General features: G+C 47.3%; 1 protein-coding gene across 1 annotated transcript in view; it reads left to right on the top strand.

Annotated features, from left to right (window-relative positions):
• SYN3 (synapsin III) overlaps positions 1-19,660 on the top strand; it is a 424,113-nt gene that overhangs the window by 345,964 nt on the left and 58,489 nt on the right. The window contains exon 6 of the mRNA XM_058568480.1: positions 5,465-5,527. Within this exon, the coding sequence (XP_058424463.1) occupies positions 5,465-5,527 (63 nt within the window). The remainder of the gene's footprint in view (positions 1-5,464; positions 5,528-19,660) is intronic.

Consider the following 19,660-nt stretch of genomic DNA (forward strand, 5'->3'; position numbering starts at 1 on the left):
TTGCAGAATATCCTGGGTTTTTTATTGGACATAAAAAAGAGGATTATAAAGTAATAAGGAAATAAAGTAAAGGAGCAATACAAACACTGATTTGATTAGATGATGAGGTTGTGGACAATCTTCATCTCGAATTTCTGTGGTCATTTTATTACAATGATTTCAATTAAAAAGTGTCACAAAATAAAAAAGAAAGACTCTTGGGAGTGCCCCCATTGTGTCCACCATCCCCATCCCAGTCCAGACTTTGTGTTGGTTGTAATCAATTCTGAATTAGTCTTTGGCCCTTTGGTCTCTCTCAATACAGTGCATCCTACCCATAGCTGGCAGGTCACTCTCCTGTTCCAGAATTGAGCTGTTTCCCCATGGCCCATCCAAGCAACCTAAACTCTTCCCTTCAGCTTTGAAAGTCCCCAGTAATCTGGTCCCAAATTGCCTCTTCCTTCTCCCCAACATCAGCCCAGACCTCTGCTGGCCAGTTCTAGAAAGAATGCTGTTCTCAACCAGTCAAAGTAAAAAATGGCAAAGGAAACTTTCCCCTAGTATCAGGAAAATCCAATGCTTTGGACAAATTTTCAACATATTTTCTTTGAACTATCTAACTGTAAATTCTCAGATTCTTCTAGATTGACTTTCTGCATCCTATAAATCCAGATACAATTTCTACTCCCACTATTTCTGACAATTAGTATATTCTTCCAATTTTATTTAAGAATGCTGGAGAAGGGAATTCTGTTCAAATACATAGTTCTATTTAGCAATCATGTCCGAAATAGTTTTATTACAGATAAACTCACATTGAGTATCATAAAATAAGTCCTTCCTTCCTACGTGTCTTTGTTCATTAGAGTTCACGAAGAATCTAAACACCCACCCACCGTGGGAAGACCACAGTGCTCTGCACCATTCACCCCTTGAAGAATGCTGAGCCTTCCCTCCACCCACCCACAACATACTCATCCTTCAGAATCCTTCTCAGAGCCTTCCTTTCCTATGGAAACTTACTCATGACTCCACCCAGCCCAGACTTGCCTGCCATGCTGCCTTGTTCTGCTCTTTCATTGTACAGCCCATCTCTCTAAGACAAGAAGTCTTGTCTCAGTCTTCTGTGTGTCCTGCACAGCACAAGACACAGAGCCAATCACCTAGTTCTCACTCAGTTAACACCCACTGAATTGATTTGATTTGATAGTATTTGACTGATCATTATGATTAGAGGAAAGCATTTATTGCACCCAGCTGTGCGTATGATCCCCAGGGAAGGGTACCGTGGTAGAATGCTTGATTGAGAGTCAAAACCCATGAGCTTGACTTCCGGTTCTGCTACTGTGTGGCATGAAAACAATCTCCTCATTCTTTGGGCTTCAGTTTCTAGGAGGACACATGTATTCGTTTCTTATTGATGCTCCAACAAATTTAGCATCTTAAACGAACAGTTCTGTAGGCCAGAAGTCCAGGATGGCATGACCAGTTTCTCTGCTCAGGGTCTCATAAAGCCGAAATCAATGTGCCGGCCCACTGCACTCCCCTCTGGAGTTCAAGATCCTCCTCCAAGCTCAATCTTGCTATTGGCTGAATTCAGTTCTTGGTGGCTGTAGGTCTGAAGTCTCTGCTTCTTTGGGGCTATCAACCACGGGCCGCCTTCAGCCCCTGGGGGCTGCCCACCTTCCTTCTCACAAGGCACCTCCACCTCAAAGCAGCAATGTGTGTTGAGTCTTTCTCATGCTTTGAATCTCTCTGCCTTCCTCTTCTGCCACCAGACTGAGAAAGTTCTCTGCTTTTAAGGCCTCATGTGATTCAATTAGGCCAACCCAGATAACATCCCTATTTTAAGGTCACCGGGGCCATATAACACAGAACGATCATTGTATGACATTGTAAGACAATCTCATCACACTGACAGGCTCCAGGGACTAGGGTGGGACATCCTGAGAAGCATTCCTAGAAATTCTATCTACCACAACTTGGTAACATGGGAACCAAAAAAAATTATTGTGAATGTTCTTCCAGATTAAAATTGCAACCTTTAATCCCCTCTGATTCCTCCCTCTGGTGTAGCCCCCTGATTTTCCTTTATTGGACTTCACATTCCTTCCCCCCATATGACCAGACACTGCCAAGCCAGAGCCTCTGCTCTCCTTCCTCCATCATCCAGCCTTCCTTTTCTCTCTCCTCGCCCCACAAATCCAGAGTTCGCTCCTTCCTCCCCTCGCTTCTACTTTACACTTTGAGTCTGAACCTCCACTTGGTGCTAAGCAGCTTTACATTGCTTATTTCATTTCTTCTTGCCCCAACAATCCTGTAAGTTAGGCATTATCATCCCCATTTTTCAGATTAGAGAACTAAGGTTCAGAGAGGTTAAATATCTAGCCCAGGATTGAACAGAGCAAGTTTAACTCCAACACCCAGGTTCTTTCCAGTACCCATCAGTGTGGGGGGAAATGAACAGGCTGGGAGGGGGGTGGGGAAGACAGAGCACACGCATTTTTCCTCACCTGAAGCTCTACCTTAAAATGAGGTGGAGGTGAAGCCCCAGTAGTGACCTGGTCAGTTCATGGATGGCTGGGGGTGTCTAGGGTCTGTGAGTGGGTGGCTGGGTGTGATGATTCTGCTGGGGAACAAAAGCCACTTGGTAAAAATGCACCTAGTCATTCTATTTCCTGTCCCTCAGGTTGGTAAAATTTGTCTTTCAACCTCAAGTGTTGGGAGTTCTTGCCCTGCCCACGAGAGCATAAGTCGGTACAACCACTTTGGAGATCAATCTGGCAATATCTAGCAAAGCTGAGATGAGCACTGTCCTGACCCAGCAATTCCACTCCTGTGCTTGTGCCCTGGAGAAGCTCCCCTACAGGTGCGGAGGAGATCATGTTCAAGAATGTTTGGGGGCCAGGCCGGTGGTGCAGGCAGTTAAGTGCTTGTGCTCCACTGCGGCAGCCCGGGGTTGGCAGGTTCGGATCCCGGGCGTGCATCGACATACCACTTGTCAAGCCATGCTGTGGCGGCGTCCCATATAAAGTAGAGGAAGACGAGCACAGATGTTAGCCCAGGGCTGGTCTTTCTCAGCAGGAAAAAAAAAAAAAAAAGAGGAGAATTGGCACTGGATGTTAGCTCAGGGCTGATCTTCCTCACAAAAATAAAAAAATGAGTGTTTATACTAGTATTGTTTATAATTGTAAAAATAGAAATGACTTACACATTCATCAGCAGGAAATGGACAAATGGTAATGTGTTCATAAAAAGGAATACTATGCAGCAGTAAAAAATGAATCAGAGCTATATATATCAACACACATGAATCTCACAAACATAATGTACAAAAAAAGCGGTAAAAGAATAGGTTCTTTGATAACCACTTACGTAAAGTTTAAAAATGTGTAATATATATTGCTTGAGAGTTATATGTAACAGTTAAAATAGGAATAAATGCAAGGGAATAATAAACACGGAATTCACATAATGGTTAACTCTGGGCTGGGAGGGAAGGGAATGTGATAAGAAAGAAGTACATCAGGGGCTTCAACTCTTTGGACAATGGTTTATTTCCTAAGCTAGATGATGATCTCCATGATATTGCTCTTGAAGTTTTTTTTCACATGTGAAATATTTCATAATAACAATTAAACTGATAAATAATTACCACCGGGAACATGCTTATCCCATAACATTAAGCAGAAAGAGCAGAAAGCAAATTTGGATATGCACTATACACCCAGTTTTGTAAGAAGAGAACAAATCAAAAGAAAAAATATAGATTAAAAGAAAGGCAAAGAATATCAGCAGATAATACACCACAACTGTTAAAAGTCCGAGGGTGATTTTTATTGTCTTCTTTATACATAACTACATAACACCTTATTCTATTCTCCAAATTTTTTATAATGAATACATATTGCTTTTGGAATCAAAAACAAATATTGCTTTTTTTTTAAGATGCATTTGTTCACTCGATATGGTAAATTCTAGCCTGAACTCGGGGGGAAGTTTTTACTGGGCCTCTACTGCAAGGAGCCCTGGGGCCAGACCTTAGAGGACACTGCTCGCATCCAGCTTGGAGTCTGACAGACCTGAGTCCAAGTCCCAGGTCCACCCCTTCCTAGAAGCTGCCTTGAGTCTCAATTTTCTTGTCTGTGAAATGGTAATAAAATCGCTTTCCATTGTGGGGGTAAAATGAGATGAGGTCCATCGAATGGCTTTGTGACCCACAGCAGACCCTTCTGCAGCAGCTACTGCAGCTCCTTCGTGTCAGACTTGGCGCTGGGCATCAGGAGGGAAGAGCTGGGTTCCTCCTCTCAAGGTCCCCAGACAGACAGCACTGTCAGGGGACAATCCAAGACAGAGTGACAAGCGCCAGAACAGACAACTGCGCAGCATAGAGAGTGGGACATGATTACCCCTGGCTGGGGCCGACCCAATGTGGGGAGTGACATTATTACTAAACAACTAGAAGGGATGACCTTTGCCCTCAAGCAACTCCAAATACACCTCTAGTCACCAAGCAAACACATCTCAAACAGCTGGAAGGAGGAAATGCATAGCCTAGGCTTGAACCCGGCTCCCTCACTTCCTAGCTACGTGACCCAGCTACGAGCCCCACTCTCCTCCTCTGCATCATCGGGGAAGCGTCCGTGCCTTGTAGGTCTTGCTCGGAGGATGGATTGAAGCACAGCTTCCGTATCGAGCACCTTCCCTGGGTCAAGCAAGGTTCTGGGAGCTGGGGATACAACAAGGAGCCCACCAGGCCAAGCAGCTGCCCTCGTAAAGCGTAGCTCTCCAAAGGAGGCCATAGAGGGCAGTCACTCAGCACAGTGCCCGACACAGTGTGGCCAATAACTGCTGGTCCCCGTGGTGGGCGTGACCACTATTATTAAGAAACCTCCTTAATATTATTATTAAATTAAACCTCCTTAATATAATTATTAAGAAACCTCTCCAGGGTGGCCTGGAGAGGGCTTGAGGGAGGGAATGAGAGTTTCCAGACACTTGAAGGTTGTTGGGGGGAATAACGTAAGGCTGAACCTTGACAGGAGTATTGAAGCTGCCATTCAATGGGTACTTACAATGTAAGGGCTTCACACGTGATAACTCATTTAATCCTCACAGCAACCCTATGGGATGGGTACTCATCGTCCCCATTTTACAGATGAGGAAACTGAGGCACAGATCCACGTAGTACCTTATCTGAGGTCGCATAAGTGATAGACTTAGGATTTGAAACCAGTCAGTTTGTATCCAAATTGGTGGATGCCCCAGGCAGGCTGGTTTTAAGAGCTTAGAGTTTCCTTTAGAAGCCAAAACGCTGGCATTCAGGGTGTTGGAACCGAGGCAGGATGACCATCTGTCAAAGCACTCTTGTGGGGATTCCTGGCAATGTCAGATGAATGAATCTTTCTACAGAACAGGCAGTACCCAGAGCCTGGGTGGGGATGCTGTGGGATGCTAATGAGTGATTTCCTCTTGTCTCTTTCAGCTCACAGCCCCACACTTCCCTGTGGTGGTCAAGCTGGGTCACGCCCACGCCGGAATGGGAAAGGTATGGAAGCAGCTCTTATGCTCACGTTAATACTCACACGGCTTCCCCAGACTGCCTGTTCCCCTCTCCCTGTGTCCCCACCGGCCCCACTTTAGCCCAGCCCCCCAGAGGAGAGCGCTAGAGGAAGCCAGCATACAGTCCCCACCCTCCCCAGCCCACCCTCCTCTGAGCTCCCATAGCATGAAGCATCTCTCTAGCTCAGTCCATACCTGCCAAACCCTACCTGGAATTGCTGCTTAATTATTTCCTATGGTTGTGGATTCAGAGAAATGGATGTAAAGCATTTTATAGACAGTGATTCTTGCATTCCTGTCATCATCTCCACAGCTAGGCTGTAAGATTGTGTCCTCCTCATCTCTGTCACTTGCAGGGCTAGCACCTAGAAGGTGATGAATATGTATGGCTCCATGGAGGGAGCCCCTGGAGGCATGTGCCTCCACAAAAGTAAATAACATATTTTCAGTCACAGCTGACCTGTTATGACAAACTGCATTGGTCAGATTCTTCCAGTTGTGAACATAGAAACTCAATTGAAATTAGAGGTCAAAAGATAATTCATTGATTCACGCTGCCGGGAAGTCTGGGATAGTTCTGGCTAGATTTGGGCAGAGCTGGATCCAGGAGCTCAAAGGATATCGTCAGAGTTCAGTCTCTCTCTATCTCTTGGCTCTGTTCATTTCTACTTGGTGTTTTCTTCAAATAGTCAAGATGGCTGTGAGTGGCCCACCCTGGTCCCTAAGCTCACCATCCCAGAGGAAGAAAGACCCTATCTCTTTCCAGCATGTCCATATCTAATCTTATGGAGGGACATTGGTCACCCTTGCTTGGGTTCCCGTGCCCACTCCCTAAGAAGGGGATGTGGAGATGTATTCAGCCCCACTTGAACCATATGGATCAGCTTGCCCACAGGAGAGGGAGGTGGGGGTTTGGGGGAGTGTGGGGGCTACCACAGGCCACCTCTCAAGCTTCTGGCTCAAATGGAACCAAGCGAGAACATGGGGATCTCAGTGCCTTCATCCCCGTTGGAGGGACCTGAGCCCAAGCACAAGGCCCAACACAGGGGTCCTAGATAAGGGACAGCAGGAGCCAGTAGAAACCTTGCTCTGAGTAGGCCCAGCCCAGCCTAAATAATCCTCACCTTGCACCTTTGTTCTTCCCCACCCTGTGAGGCCTTCTGCATCATCTCTTCCCACCTAAACTCCTTCCCCTCAGGCAGCAAAGAATGGAAAAGGCCAGGCAGCTCAGGGCATGACCCCAGCTCCGACATTTGTGTGAACCTGAGCAAGCTGCCATCTGACTTCTCTTGGTCTCCTCACCTGGCAGATGGTGATGCTTCTAATAACTGTCTTGAAAATGAATCCTCCTTCCATACTACATCTCCCTAAAATATCTACATCATGAGGACCGGGGATTTTGCCTGTTAGCCCACTACTGTATCCCAGGGCTCAGAGTGGCCCCTGGTGCACAGTAGCCCCTCAGTTTGCTGGTTGAGTGGATGAATGAGTGAACCCCTCTTTAGATACCACCCTGTGTCTGTTCCCCACTGCCTCTCCTCCCAATCCTTCCTCCACCCCCTGCCATATGGCTATAGCCCCTTCCATTCCATTGAGGCTGCCCTCCCCATGGTCCCCAATGACCCTCTGCTGCTAATTCAGTGGGCACTTTTCTGTCCATATCTGAGTTGACTTCTCTCTATCATTTAAACCTTCTGGCCATCCCTTCTGTCCCAAAACTCCTTCTCCAGTGGACTCCGATTCATGCTCCTTTCCTGGCTCTCCTCCCCTCTCTCCCACCACTCCTTCACAGGCTCCTTCAAGTTCTTTTCTTTCTGCACCACCTTTAGTGCTGCTTTCCATCAACACACACTGTCTGAGCACTCATCTACTCTCTCAGCGTCAGTGGCCACCTACACGCCAACAGCCCCCAATCACATTTCCTATTCAGAGCATCAGGCTCTTCTAGCCAGTTACCTCCTCTACACCTCCACTTTGTCTCCCATGGAAACCTCAGACTCTATACATCCCAGACCCTGCCCATCATCTTCCCAGACAGCCTGTTCCTCTCCTTGTCTTCATCATCCTCCTCCTGTGACCATGTCTCCAGCAGGAACCACCAGTCCCTCCGTTCTCAAAACAGAAATCTGAGAATCATCTCCCCTCCTCCAAGTCCAAATGGTCATCAAGTCTTGTCAGTTGCCCTTTGTTAATGTTTCTCAAACCTGTCCCTTTGTTTCCACCCACTGCCACCATCTTGGATAACTTTGATAAAGTTAGAGGGCTCCAAAGAATTAAATTCTGTTTCTAAAGCTTAAAGTAATCTCAGACAGGAAATAACAAGAAGGAAATACTTAAAGAGACTGATGCAATGCTCGGGGGGGAGGGGGGTGCCTCTGAGAATCTCAAGCCCAAAAGGGACACCCAAGACATGGAAAGGAGGACACATCTCCCAGGATAAAAAAAGTCACCGACTGGAATAAACTGAGGTTTGCAAAAACGCTGAGATCAAGGGAAAAGGGCTTTTCTCCTTCTGTTTGGAATGAGAAAACTATCAGGAATGGGCTGGACATGCCAACTGAGCAGATGATGTCATGTTCGTGGCTGAGAAAAATAAAGCTGGTGTCTTCTGTGGCACCTCCACCTTCTCTTGAGAAGGAAGATTGTCTGCCTGGAGATAAACCAGGAGAACATTCCTGGGAGGAAGCTGTGAAGAGGTTGTCAATAACCTCAGTGTTGCTGGAAATCCACCTCGGACCCCGTGGATGAAATCGCTGACTGATCCTCCACTACATTTCACTCCTTTGTTCATATATATTGATTGGTGCCTACTCTGTGCTGAGAACCAGAGGATGAATAGGACCCGGTCCCTCCTCTCTAGGAACTGGGGAGACAGTAACAGAAATAAGTATAATGTGATATGGGGGGGTCTGATGGAAGGCTGTGCAGGGAGTATGAGGATTGAAGGAAAGAGCTTAATTCCACCTAGAGGATGGAAAGAAGTTCCACGTCAGGAGAACTGCACATGGTTTGGTGTGCCTGGAGATTTAAGGAATTCCAACAAACAAGAAAGACTCGCAGACAAGAGAGGGACCAATACCCTCTCATATTAAACAAAGGCTAGTGATGTCACAGGCACAGAAAGCAAAATATAGTAAAAGGCTATGCAGCTTCAGGAGCACCTAGGCAGGTAGGAGGTGATCATGGGGAGCACCGTGAGTCCTTTAGAAATCAGTCAGGCTACACCAATGGCTCTTATGAGGGGAAGTGGGGCTCCGCGCTCCAGGGGACATTCGGCCGCGTCTGGAGGTAATTATGGTTGTCACAACTGGGGGTGAGGCCGAGATACTGGCATCTACCAGATGGAGGCCAAGGATGCTGCTGAACATCCTACAATGCCTGAGACGGCCCCCACAACAAAGAGTTATCCAGCCCCATGTGTCAGTAGTGTCAAGGTTGAGAAACCCTGGACAAAACTAATTTCATTTCCTTCGTTGAAAGTTTTAGCAGACTGGAAATCAGAGGAAGCAGCGGTTATTATAGAGTTCGACATGTTTCAAAGTCTGTTCCAAAGAACTACAATTTTTCAGGTTGGTAAAGGCTATATTTTAGTCAAACAGGTTTGAGAAACTGTGTGTTACAGTAAGTTTCTAGTTCAGAACTTCTCAGTCATCAATTTGTTCGTATACGTCGTAGGGGAACAAGAAGATGAAAAAGTGGACAGAATTTCCCAGATTTATCTGACCTGAGAAACTTTTGACCATTTTTTGTTAGTTGAGATGCTTGTCCTTTTATTAATTGGTAAAAACTCTTCACGTATTAAGAACACTAATCCTTTGTTATACTTTGCAACTATTTTTCTCCATTTGACAGTTACATGTCCATTTTATTTTCAGTTTTTAACCATTTTTAAAGGTTTTTTTAATGTAGTCAAATGTTTCCATCTTTGGGAGGCAGTAGGTTATAGTGGCTAAGGGTCTTGATCTGAATCTAGCTTACTGTTAGTTGTGAGACCTTATGTAAGTCATGTAGCCTCCCCACCTTAGTTTCTTCTTATGTAAAATTATGATAATAATAATATGAACCTCATAAGCTGGTTGTGAGGATTAAGAGACATTATCCATGTCAAACACATAGCTGGGTGCCTGGAGCACAGTGGAGACTCGATAAATATCAACTGTCATTATTATTAAGAATGTTCCTGGGGGCCGTCCCGGTGGCGAAAGCGGTTAAGTGCGCGCGCTCCGCTGTGGCGGCCCAGGGTTCGCCCATTCAGATCCCGGGAGTGCACCAATGCACCGCTTGTCAAGCCATGCTGTGGTGGCGTCCCGTATAAAGTGGAGGAAGATGGGCACAGATGTTAGCCCAGGGCCAGTCTTCCTCAGCAAAAAAAACAGGAGGATTGGCAGATGTTAGCACAGGGCTGATCTCCTCACAAAAAAAAAAAATAAAATGTTCCTACCTGCTTTGGGGACCCCAAATCCAACTGAAGTCAATAACGGAGATATAACTAAACAGTATCCTCTGTCAGAGACTTTAATTCTTTGAGCTACAAGTTCAGTATGAGTCAGATGAGTAAGGGATTGCCAAAGATGCAAATCCAAAATTACCCAATAAATACATGAAAATGGGCTCAACTTCATTAGTCATTAGGGAAAGGCAAATTAAAACTACAATTAGATGCCACTATATAACCACCAGAATAGCTGAAATTAAAAAGATTAATAATACTAAGTGTCTGTGAGGATATGGAACAGTTGGAACACACACACACAGCTAGTGGAAGTGTGAATTGGTACAGCTGCTTTGAAATGCAACTTGACATTACCTACTAAGCTAAGTCACACAAAAGCTCCTCTTTTAGGTATACTCAGCCTAAATGCATGCATGTGTGCACCAGTGTTTATAGGAGCTTGTTCATAATTGCCAAAACCCAGAGATAGCCCATGTGTCCATTGCTAATAGAATAGAGAAATAAATTGCAGTATCTTCAGACAAATGGAAAATTTCCGGCAATGAAAATGAATGAACTACAACAATGTACAGCAACGTGCATGAATCTCACAAACACAGCATTGAGTGAAATAAATCAGATACAAAAGAATACCTATTTATATGATTCCATTTATATAAAATTCGAAAGTCTCTGTGTATGTGTTACATTTCAAAATAGAATAACGTTTTGAAAATGTAAACCACTCTTAGGACATATTAATAGAGATCTGATATCCAGACAAAGGCAGAGTTCTGCACTGCACAGTCAGTCCACGGCCAGAAGATTGTATTGAGTTCTGGGCTGTACCCCACTTCTGGGTGTCTGAGAGAGCCGTTGGCAAAGGAGTGTGTCCAGGGAAAAATGAACTGAGCCCGGAAGGGCTAGAGACAACGTGACCGGCATCTTCAGAAATGTGGAGCATTGTCGTGGGAATGTAGATTGGACTGATTCTAGCAGGCAAGGCTGAGACCAAAGTTAGAGGGAAGTGGATGTCAGCTGTGTTGGAAGAGCAACTTTCTGACAATCAGAGGTGAACATGAACGGAATGGACAGCCCCTTTAGGTAGGAAGCTCTCATCAGTGCTGAACTGGAGTGAAGGTGAATACTTACTGGAGAGTTCCAAGAGCTTTTAAGCATTGTGTGAGCTCTTAGCCTGAGACATTTGAACGTCCCTGAAATGTAGACAATTCTGTGCATGTTTGTGTGTGGATACGGTGTGAACTTTTTTGAGGGGGAAAGGGTCTGTAGCGTCTTTCAGCTTTTCACAGGGGTCTATGACCACCCCCCTCCAAAGGTTAAGACCCCTGGAGATGACTCCTACATTATTTTCCAGTGATGAGAATCTGTGGTTTTTATCAAGACTATGAGCGGTCCTTTGAAAGGAATGACATGATATCATGTTACCATCATAGGATTAGAAGTCAAGTTCATGGCCAACTCCCAGCAGAGTGTGGGGCTAAAGTTTGTAGAATCTGGAATCAGGGTTTCTGGTTTGGATCTGGATTTACCACTTACTGGTTGTGTGTCCTTGGGCAAATTGCTTAATCTCTGTGTGCCTCCATTTTCTCATCTCTCCTATGGGGCCAATATCTCCCTCCCGGGGTTGTAATGATGATAGAATAAATCAACCGAGGCTTAGGAGGGTGCCTGGTAAACACTCAGTGAATGGGAGTTTTAAAAACCCACTACAAATATAAATGGTTATTTTGATTACTTAACCACTTATTTCACCAGCATCCCCAGGAGAAGCCAAGATAACAAACTAACCCCACCCTGGGAGTTGCCTTATCCTCATTTCATAGTTTCGCAGACTCTCAGGGCTGGCGTCCCAGGACCTCATTTAGAAGATAAGAAACTGAGGCCCCAGAGAGGAGAAGGGCCTTGCCCAAGGCCACACAGCGAGAGAGCATCTCCAATAACAAAACAGGAAGGGAATGACTTGAGATTATTCAGCCCCATTCCATACTTTAGAGATAAGAACAGCAATAATAATAATAACCACAGCAATAATAAAAGCTAATGCTCTGTAGACTTTACTCTGTGTAGGCAATGTGCTAAGTACTTCATATACATTCATTCATTGAGTGCAATCCTCATAACCACCCTATGTGGTAGATACTATTGGTACCTCCATTTTACAGATGAGGAAACTGAGGCACAGGGAGCAAGTAGTGAAGTTGGGGTACAACCCTGGGCAGTCTGGCTCCAGTGCCTGAGCTCAGAGAGGTGAAGGGCATTGCCATGGTCACAGGTTAATAAGCCCAGACCCAGGAATCCTAACACCTCTCCCTGTGTGCACAGGGTTTGTTGTCCAAGAGAAGCCTGGAGTGGTGAGTGACAGGGTGGAGGCCCTCCTGCAGGCAGCCTGTCTGTTCTGGGGGGTCGAGGTGGCAGCTCCTAGATCCAACGTTTCCAGGAGCCCGGGCGTCTCGCACACCCCTGCTTGGCTGGGGCTGCTGCTGCCATCAGCTCCGAGCCACCTGGACTCTGGGATCACCTCTTAGGCTGACTCACTTCATGAGCCTTCCCAGCACAATCTGCTTTTTAAGTGGGAGTAGGTGGCCCAATAACATGGTAACGGAGAGGGAGGGCTAGAAAATGAGCACATGGGGGTATGGAACCAGGGGAACAGTTAGAAATCAGAAGGTTCCCCGGCACTGGGGAGACTGCCAGAGAGGAGAGTCACCCTGTGTTTCGTGCTCAGCAGAAGCCAAGTCAGGTGAGAGCAGGGAAGAGGCTCCAGCCTGCGAGGTATTCTGGGGAGGAGTGTTCAAGGTCCCTGCCAAACAGTGAGGAAGGAGAAGGGGGAGGGACCCACACCCCCACCGTCCTCCCTCCCAACTCCCACCTCCCCCCATGTCCTCTCTCACCTACCCCGCCACTCCCTTTAGATGACCGCTGGCCTCCTTCACTTTCTGCTTCTCTTGAGCAAACAGGCCCTTAGGAGGGGATCTAACAGACCCTCACACCTTAATGAAAACTTAATGCACTGTGCCCCTTCTCAGAGCCTCTGGCATGAGGTCATCCTCTCTAGAAGCACAATATATACCTACGATCCTCATCATTTACGGACTCCATATTTAAGAATTCACCTACTCACTAAAATTTATTTGTAACCCCAAAATCAATTCTCCCAGCTCTTCATGGTCATTCACAGACGTGTGCAGAGCAGCCAGTAATTTTGAGTTGCCTGATATGCGTGTTCCCGACTGAGGTCAAGCCAGGGATGCTCTGTCTTCTTGTTTCAGCCCTCAGACTGCAAACAAGTGTCCTCTCTCTATCTACTTAGAGCAACATTTTCACATTCTTGTGCTTTTGCTGGTGATTTCATTGTTTAAAATAACCCCCAAGTATAGTGCTGAAGTGCTGTCTAGTGTTTCTGAGTGCAAGAAGGCACTCAGAAAAATAGATGTGTTCGATAAGCTTCGTTCAGGCGTGAGTTATAGTGCTGATAGCTATGAGTTCAGTGTTAATGAATCAACAATATATAGTAAATGAGGAGTCTTTAAACAGAAATACACATAAAACAAGGTTCTGTATTGATCAGTTAATGAAAATGTTGTGACCGGAGGCTCACAGGAACCTAACTCTGTATTTTCTCTAGGAGCCAGAGTTCAGTATTCACTAAATCAGTGTTTGCTGCATCGTTATGGACCATAACTACCACAAATGATGAGAATCAACTGTGTGTATACTATTTGTACATAAGTGTGTATATATCACACACACACACGTATTCTATAAAGAGTCCTAAAGGTCTCTTTCTTTCTTTGGATGCCAAAATGCCATGATTCTTTTTGTTTTTTTGTGTGTGTGTGTGAGGAGATCAGCCCTGTGCTAACATCTGCCAATCCTCCTCTTTTTTTTGCTGAGGAAGACCGGCCCTGGGCTAATATCCATGCCCATCTTCCTCTACTTTATATGGGACGCCACCACAGCATGGCTTGCCAAGCAGTGCATTGGTGCACACCCGGGATCCGAACCGGCGAACCCCGGCCCGCCACAGCGAAGCATGCGCACTTAACCGCTTGCGCCACGGGACTGGCCCCAAAATGCCATGATTCTGAAGCAAACTAAAACAGTCATTTTATGACTCTGTCTAACCTGACGTTTGTCATGTTGACGATGAAAATCACCTGGATCATCAACTCATTTTTCTTAAGGGGGTTTAAGGTGAAGATCTCTAATGGTGGCGCTTCCTCTGCCAGTTCCCACATCCTTGCACCATCCTTGGTTCACTGGAAAGAGCATTGACCTGGCTTCAGAAACGTGGGTCCTCCGGCCAGCCCCGCACTCCCTGGGGCCAGTGGTATCCACCTGGGCAAGTCGTTTAAATACACAAACGCAGTGTGTCAAAATTATCCAATAATCATGATTTTCCTCACCCAATCACTTGGAAGAGCTAGTGAGTAGAAGTGCGTTAAAAAGTATGAAGCTCCATGTAAATGGGAGAAGGGGAGGTGAGTGAAGGAGAGAGTATGGGCTTCGGACTTAGACCTCTCTGCGCTCTGATCCGGGCTCTGCCACTTGCCAGCACTGTGACCTGGAGCAAGTTCCTTGACTTCTCTGGGATGGGATGAACAAAGGAACAGAGGGAATGTATTAACTCCCCAGCGCCCATGAGTGCCTTCAATATCTCCTCTAACCCTCAGAGGCACCCTGAGATGGATTTCTGATCCCAGCTTTGCAGAGGTTCCAAGAGTCATTTTGCCCAGGGTCATAGATATGTGGCAGAAGCAGGATTCGAACCAAGGTTGGCGAGTCCTTCAGCCCTTTTCTTTTGCTGCCTGGGACCCTCAGGAACACCCTGGTGGAATCATCTCTTCCCATTATAAGGCGACCAGCCAACTTAATCAGAGAGCTGATTTATAAAGAATTTCGCAGGGCTCCGCCCAAGACTCGTGTCGGTACCTCGGAGACCAGCACTGACCTTTGCACATGAACCGCTTTTGTTTGGTGGACTGACCTCACCCCTGGCCTGGAGCCAAGACCAAGAGCACTCACGCAGGAGGATGAGAAGAAAAAGGAGACTATCACCCCTGCCACTGTGGTTTAAAGACTTTGTCGCCACATCACCTGTGAGCCCGTTTTGTCAAGAGGGGCAGGGGCACGGGAACAGACTCAGCTGGCACTCACCGCACAACTCCCCCGTGAAAAACAGAATATTTTTGAACTGACAAAATATTGAGAAGCAGGCAGATTTCCTTCTCCTTTTCTCTGTTTTCCTGGCGATGTCTGTTGACCCATCTTGGCATTGCATGTAACAAAGGCCAGAGAAGTCGTCCCCCAGGAGCCTCCCAGAAAGAGGAGGGGGCACGCATTGCCTGCTGGGGTGGGGAACGCTCTGCGTAACTTACCACGGTTTGATTACTGGCTCCTTACTTTCCCCCGGCATCAGACTCCCATACACAATTTACAAAATGATACCTCTGCGTGGGGAGCCCGCTCAGCCCAGCCGTCCTTCGAAGTGGGTTTGCCATCATGACACCCATTTGACAGATGAGGTAAGCAGAGGTCAAGGAGGCAGAATGACTTGCACGAGGTTGCACACTGCGTGCTGTGAAGGCTGCATGTTCTGCCCACCGGTCCTGGTGCCCATGCAGAGGAGGGCAGGCTCCAGAGAGCTCCGCCAGCCCTTCTGGAACCCAGCCTGCGTGTCCACTGAGGCCTCCCTTGGCCAAAATGTGCAGGCACAGCCCCTTCTTCCTATCGTCAGGCGAGAGAGATGATGTCCTAAAAGAGGCAGAGGCCGCCTGCCTCAGCAAGGCCGCGGCTCTGGGCAGCCGCCCCCCGAGCTTCCTGGAAGTGAAACCAGCCGCGTCTCTGGCTTCTTGGAAGCAGCTCCAGTTGGGGGCAGCTGGCGTCATTGCTGACAGGTGGCAGTGACAGGGTTGCTTGTGGGGGAGAGCCAGAGAAGGATGTAAACAGCGGGCTTATTACGTCTTGGAATGTGTGTGCATGCACGCAGGCACGCACAGGTGTTTGGGGGCAGGGTGAGCAGACGTCTGAAACACGGTTAGCAGCAGCCTCTACTCAGCCTGCAGACAAACGAGACGCTATTGGCGGACCCCGTTCTCCTGCCTCGACTCCTGGCCCCCAGCCGCACGAAACCCGCGCACCAACACCCCGTCCTCCAGGAGTGAGGCGAGAAGATGCGAGGGAGGCTGTGTGGAAGGACTGTGAATGGTGGTCGGCTTTCTCATGTCATGACACTCGTAGAAAACGGTTGTATTTAGAGGATTCAGAGGGGTTGACGGAGGAGGCCGAGGGGAAGGGCCTGAGGGAAAGGGAACAGCAGCAAGGGCACCATTGGGATGCTCTGGGTGGTGGACCAAGTGAGTGGAGCCCCTGAAATCAGACAGACTTGAGATCCTTGAAAGCCTCACTACTCAAAGTGTGCTCTGTGGAAGGACTGGCAGCCCCAGCACCACCTAGGAGCCCCTTAAAAGTGCAGAATGCAGACCTGTCCTCAGACCTGCTGGATCAGATTCTGCATTTTAACAAGATGCCCGGGGGGCCCGCACGCTGCTCTGCACACCCGGAGGACATGAACTCAGATGCCCTCGGATCCAGGCGGTTACTGTAACGAGCTGAGAGCCCAGATGGGGATGTGATGACCCAGGAAGGCCAGGCCAGCCTCCACAGGCAGCCACAACTCAGCCCCGGCCGGACCAAGCCCTGGGAGACCACGCGGCCCAGGACGGCCTGACTATCTGTGTCTTTCTCTGCGTCTCTGAGATGAATTCTCCTGATTTTAATATATTGGCAACTAATTTAAAAATCTTTTGAAACGCTGTACAGACCAAATAAAACACATCTGTTGGCCACTGACCACCTTGGGGCACCAGTTGGGTGCCAACAACTTCAGAGTCTGAGGGTGGTCTTGCCCACTCTTTGCAGGGGGCCGTGAAGCCTAATGGTTAAGGCCAAAGGCTGTGCAATAGCCCCGGGGGGGTTCAAATCCCAGCTCAGCCACTTCCCAGGTATATAACCTTGGGCGAGCAATTGACTTGGAGTCTTTGTTTTCTCATCTGTAAAATGGCTCTAATAACTCTCCCTAATGGGTGAGGTGTTGCCCTGCAGACTAATTGAAACAAAGCACTTAAAAAATGTATGGCTATTTAAGAGATATTAATTTACTTCCTCTAGGACCTAAATACTTCCTACACTTTCAGAGGCTTACAGATCACCTGGGGATCTTGTTAAAATGCAGATTCTGATTCACGAGGCCTGGATGGGGCCTGCCTGGGAATCTGCATTTCTAACAAGTTCTCAGGTGATGTCAGTGCTGCTAGCCCATGTCAGCTAGTCCTGCCAGTCAGGGGTCAGCTAACTTTGGCTGTGCAGACCCAGAAGATAAATGTTGCAGGCTTTCAGGCCACGTGGTCTGTTGCAACTCCTCGACTCTGCCATTGCAGTGTGAATGCAGACCTAGACAACACGTAGGTGAATGAGTGGGGCTGATGTGCCAACACAACTTTATTTATGGGTGCTGAAATTTCAATTTCATATCATTTTCATATGTCATGGAATAGTATTCTTCTTTTGATTTTTTTCCAACCATTTGAAAACCACTCTTAACTCGTGGGCCGCACAAAAGCCGGCAGTAGCCCTCAGGCCGTAGTTGGCAGAGTCCTGCTCTCAGTCATCGTGAACTCTGAACACAGGCAGCGTACCCTGCCGGATTGAAAGCTTGCTGGGTGCCCAGGCGGCACCCACTGACTCCGCCTCCCCTCCTGGCCTAGGCCGGTGCCCTGGACGGCGGAAAGGCCCTTCCTTCTGTCTGCACAATGCGCAGGGGCCTGGGAAGCTGAAGTGTTGCCGTTCAGAGCTGACACTTGTCCGGTGCCTCCCTTCCCTTCCATTCAATCTCACAGTCACAGTGTCGCTCCATAAACAGGCGGGCAGAAGAATCAGTGACCCGGGAACTCAGTAACAACAGAAGGAGCTTTGATTTATTAAGGGGAAGAGCAAAGGAAAGGAACCAGGACACTGATAAGCAGGATGATGAGGCAGTTCCCTAAACAGTCCATCAAACCCTCCGTTGTTCCCATCACTTCCCACCCCCCCTTCCGACCCCTGGCAGCGCATGACCCAGGCAGCTGGGGCGAGGACATGCTTTGGGCTCTGGGGCTCAACATTCAGAAGGATTGGAGGAGGGGCAAAGCTTTTGGGAATTTGAGGCCAAAGGCTCTTGTATTCATTCAACAAACATTGATGGATTTGGCGCTCTGCTGTTCTGAGTTAGAGACTCAGTAAATGTTTATTGAATCCTTTGGCAAATATTTATGAACATTTGTTATAGGCAAGGAGTGGGCTAGACCCTGGGCTGGAGGACTCTTGTTAAGATCCAGAGTTGAAAAAGACGTGGCTTTTTCAATTTCAAATACAGGGAATTTACACACAAAAAACAAACTAGACTACGTCTAGTGCAGGGCATGGCAGAGTACCATGCACAGGCCAACCCCAGCCCCTACCTGGTTTTGTTAATAAAGTTTTATTGTAACACAGCCCCGCCCATTTGTCCATATTGTCTATGGCTGCTTTCACACTATGACATCAGAGTCAGATAGTTGTTTTTTTTTTTTTTTTGTGAGGAAGATCAGCCCTGAGCTAACATCCATGCTAATCCTCCTCTTTTTGCTGAGGAAGACTGGCTCTGAGCTAACATCTATTGCCAATCCTCCTCCTTCTTTCTTCCCCCCCCTCCAAAGCCCCATTAGATAGTTGTACGTCATAGTTGCACGTCCTTCTAGTTGCTGCATGTGGGACGCGGCCTCAGCATGGCCGGAGAAGCGGTGCATTGGTGCGCGCCCGGGATCCAAACCCGGGCCGCCAGAAGTGGAGCGCGCGCACTTAACCGCTAAGCCACGGGGCCGGCCCAGAGTCAAATAGTTTTTACAGCCTACAAAGCCTAAAATATTTACCACTGTACTCTTCACAGAAAGAGTTTGCTGATTCCTGGTCTAGTGCAATGCTTTTCCAAAAATTTGTATAGCAAACCACAGTAAGTAATACATTTTGCCTTGCCACCTGATTCCAGATATTAAAAATATATACTGAGATAAGTTTGAAAGAACAATACTTGCCCTTTCTATGTGCAAGGCATTCTGACACATTCTTTTCCAGTCTATTTCATTTTTTAAAATGTTGGTTGTGACCCATTAAATTGATTTGATGACCCATTTCAAACCCACAGTTTGAAAAATACTGGTTCCCTGGAAAGCAAAGAATGTTCCTTCATTCATTTGTTTGAGAAATATTTACTGACTGCTTTCTACATGCCAGGCACTATTGTAGGCACTGGAGATGCAATATTGAACACCACAAAGTCCCTGTGCTCATGGAGCTTACATCCTATGCGGGGAGGCAGAGGATAAAAGAATAAACAAATAAAACTATGATATGACAGGTGATAAAAAGGGCTCTGAAGACAGAAACAGGATAAGAGAGACAGGGCATGATGGGGGGTGTGATCAGGGAAGACTTTCTGTGAGTTGACATGTGGAGGAAGGAGAGAGTGAGCCATGTGGACGTATGGAGGAAGAGCTTGACAGCAGAAGGAAGAGCATGTGCAAAGGCCCTGGGGCAGGAGCCACCTCTGTGTGGTCAAGGATCAGGCAGAAGGCCAATGGGGCTGGATGA

This window comes from Diceros bicornis, chromosome 25 (assembly GCF_020826845.1).
Source record: "Diceros bicornis minor isolate mBicDic1 chromosome 25, mDicBic1.mat.cur, whole genome shotgun sequence".
NCBI lineage: Eukaryota > Metazoa > Chordata > Mammalia > Perissodactyla > Rhinocerotidae > Diceros > Diceros bicornis.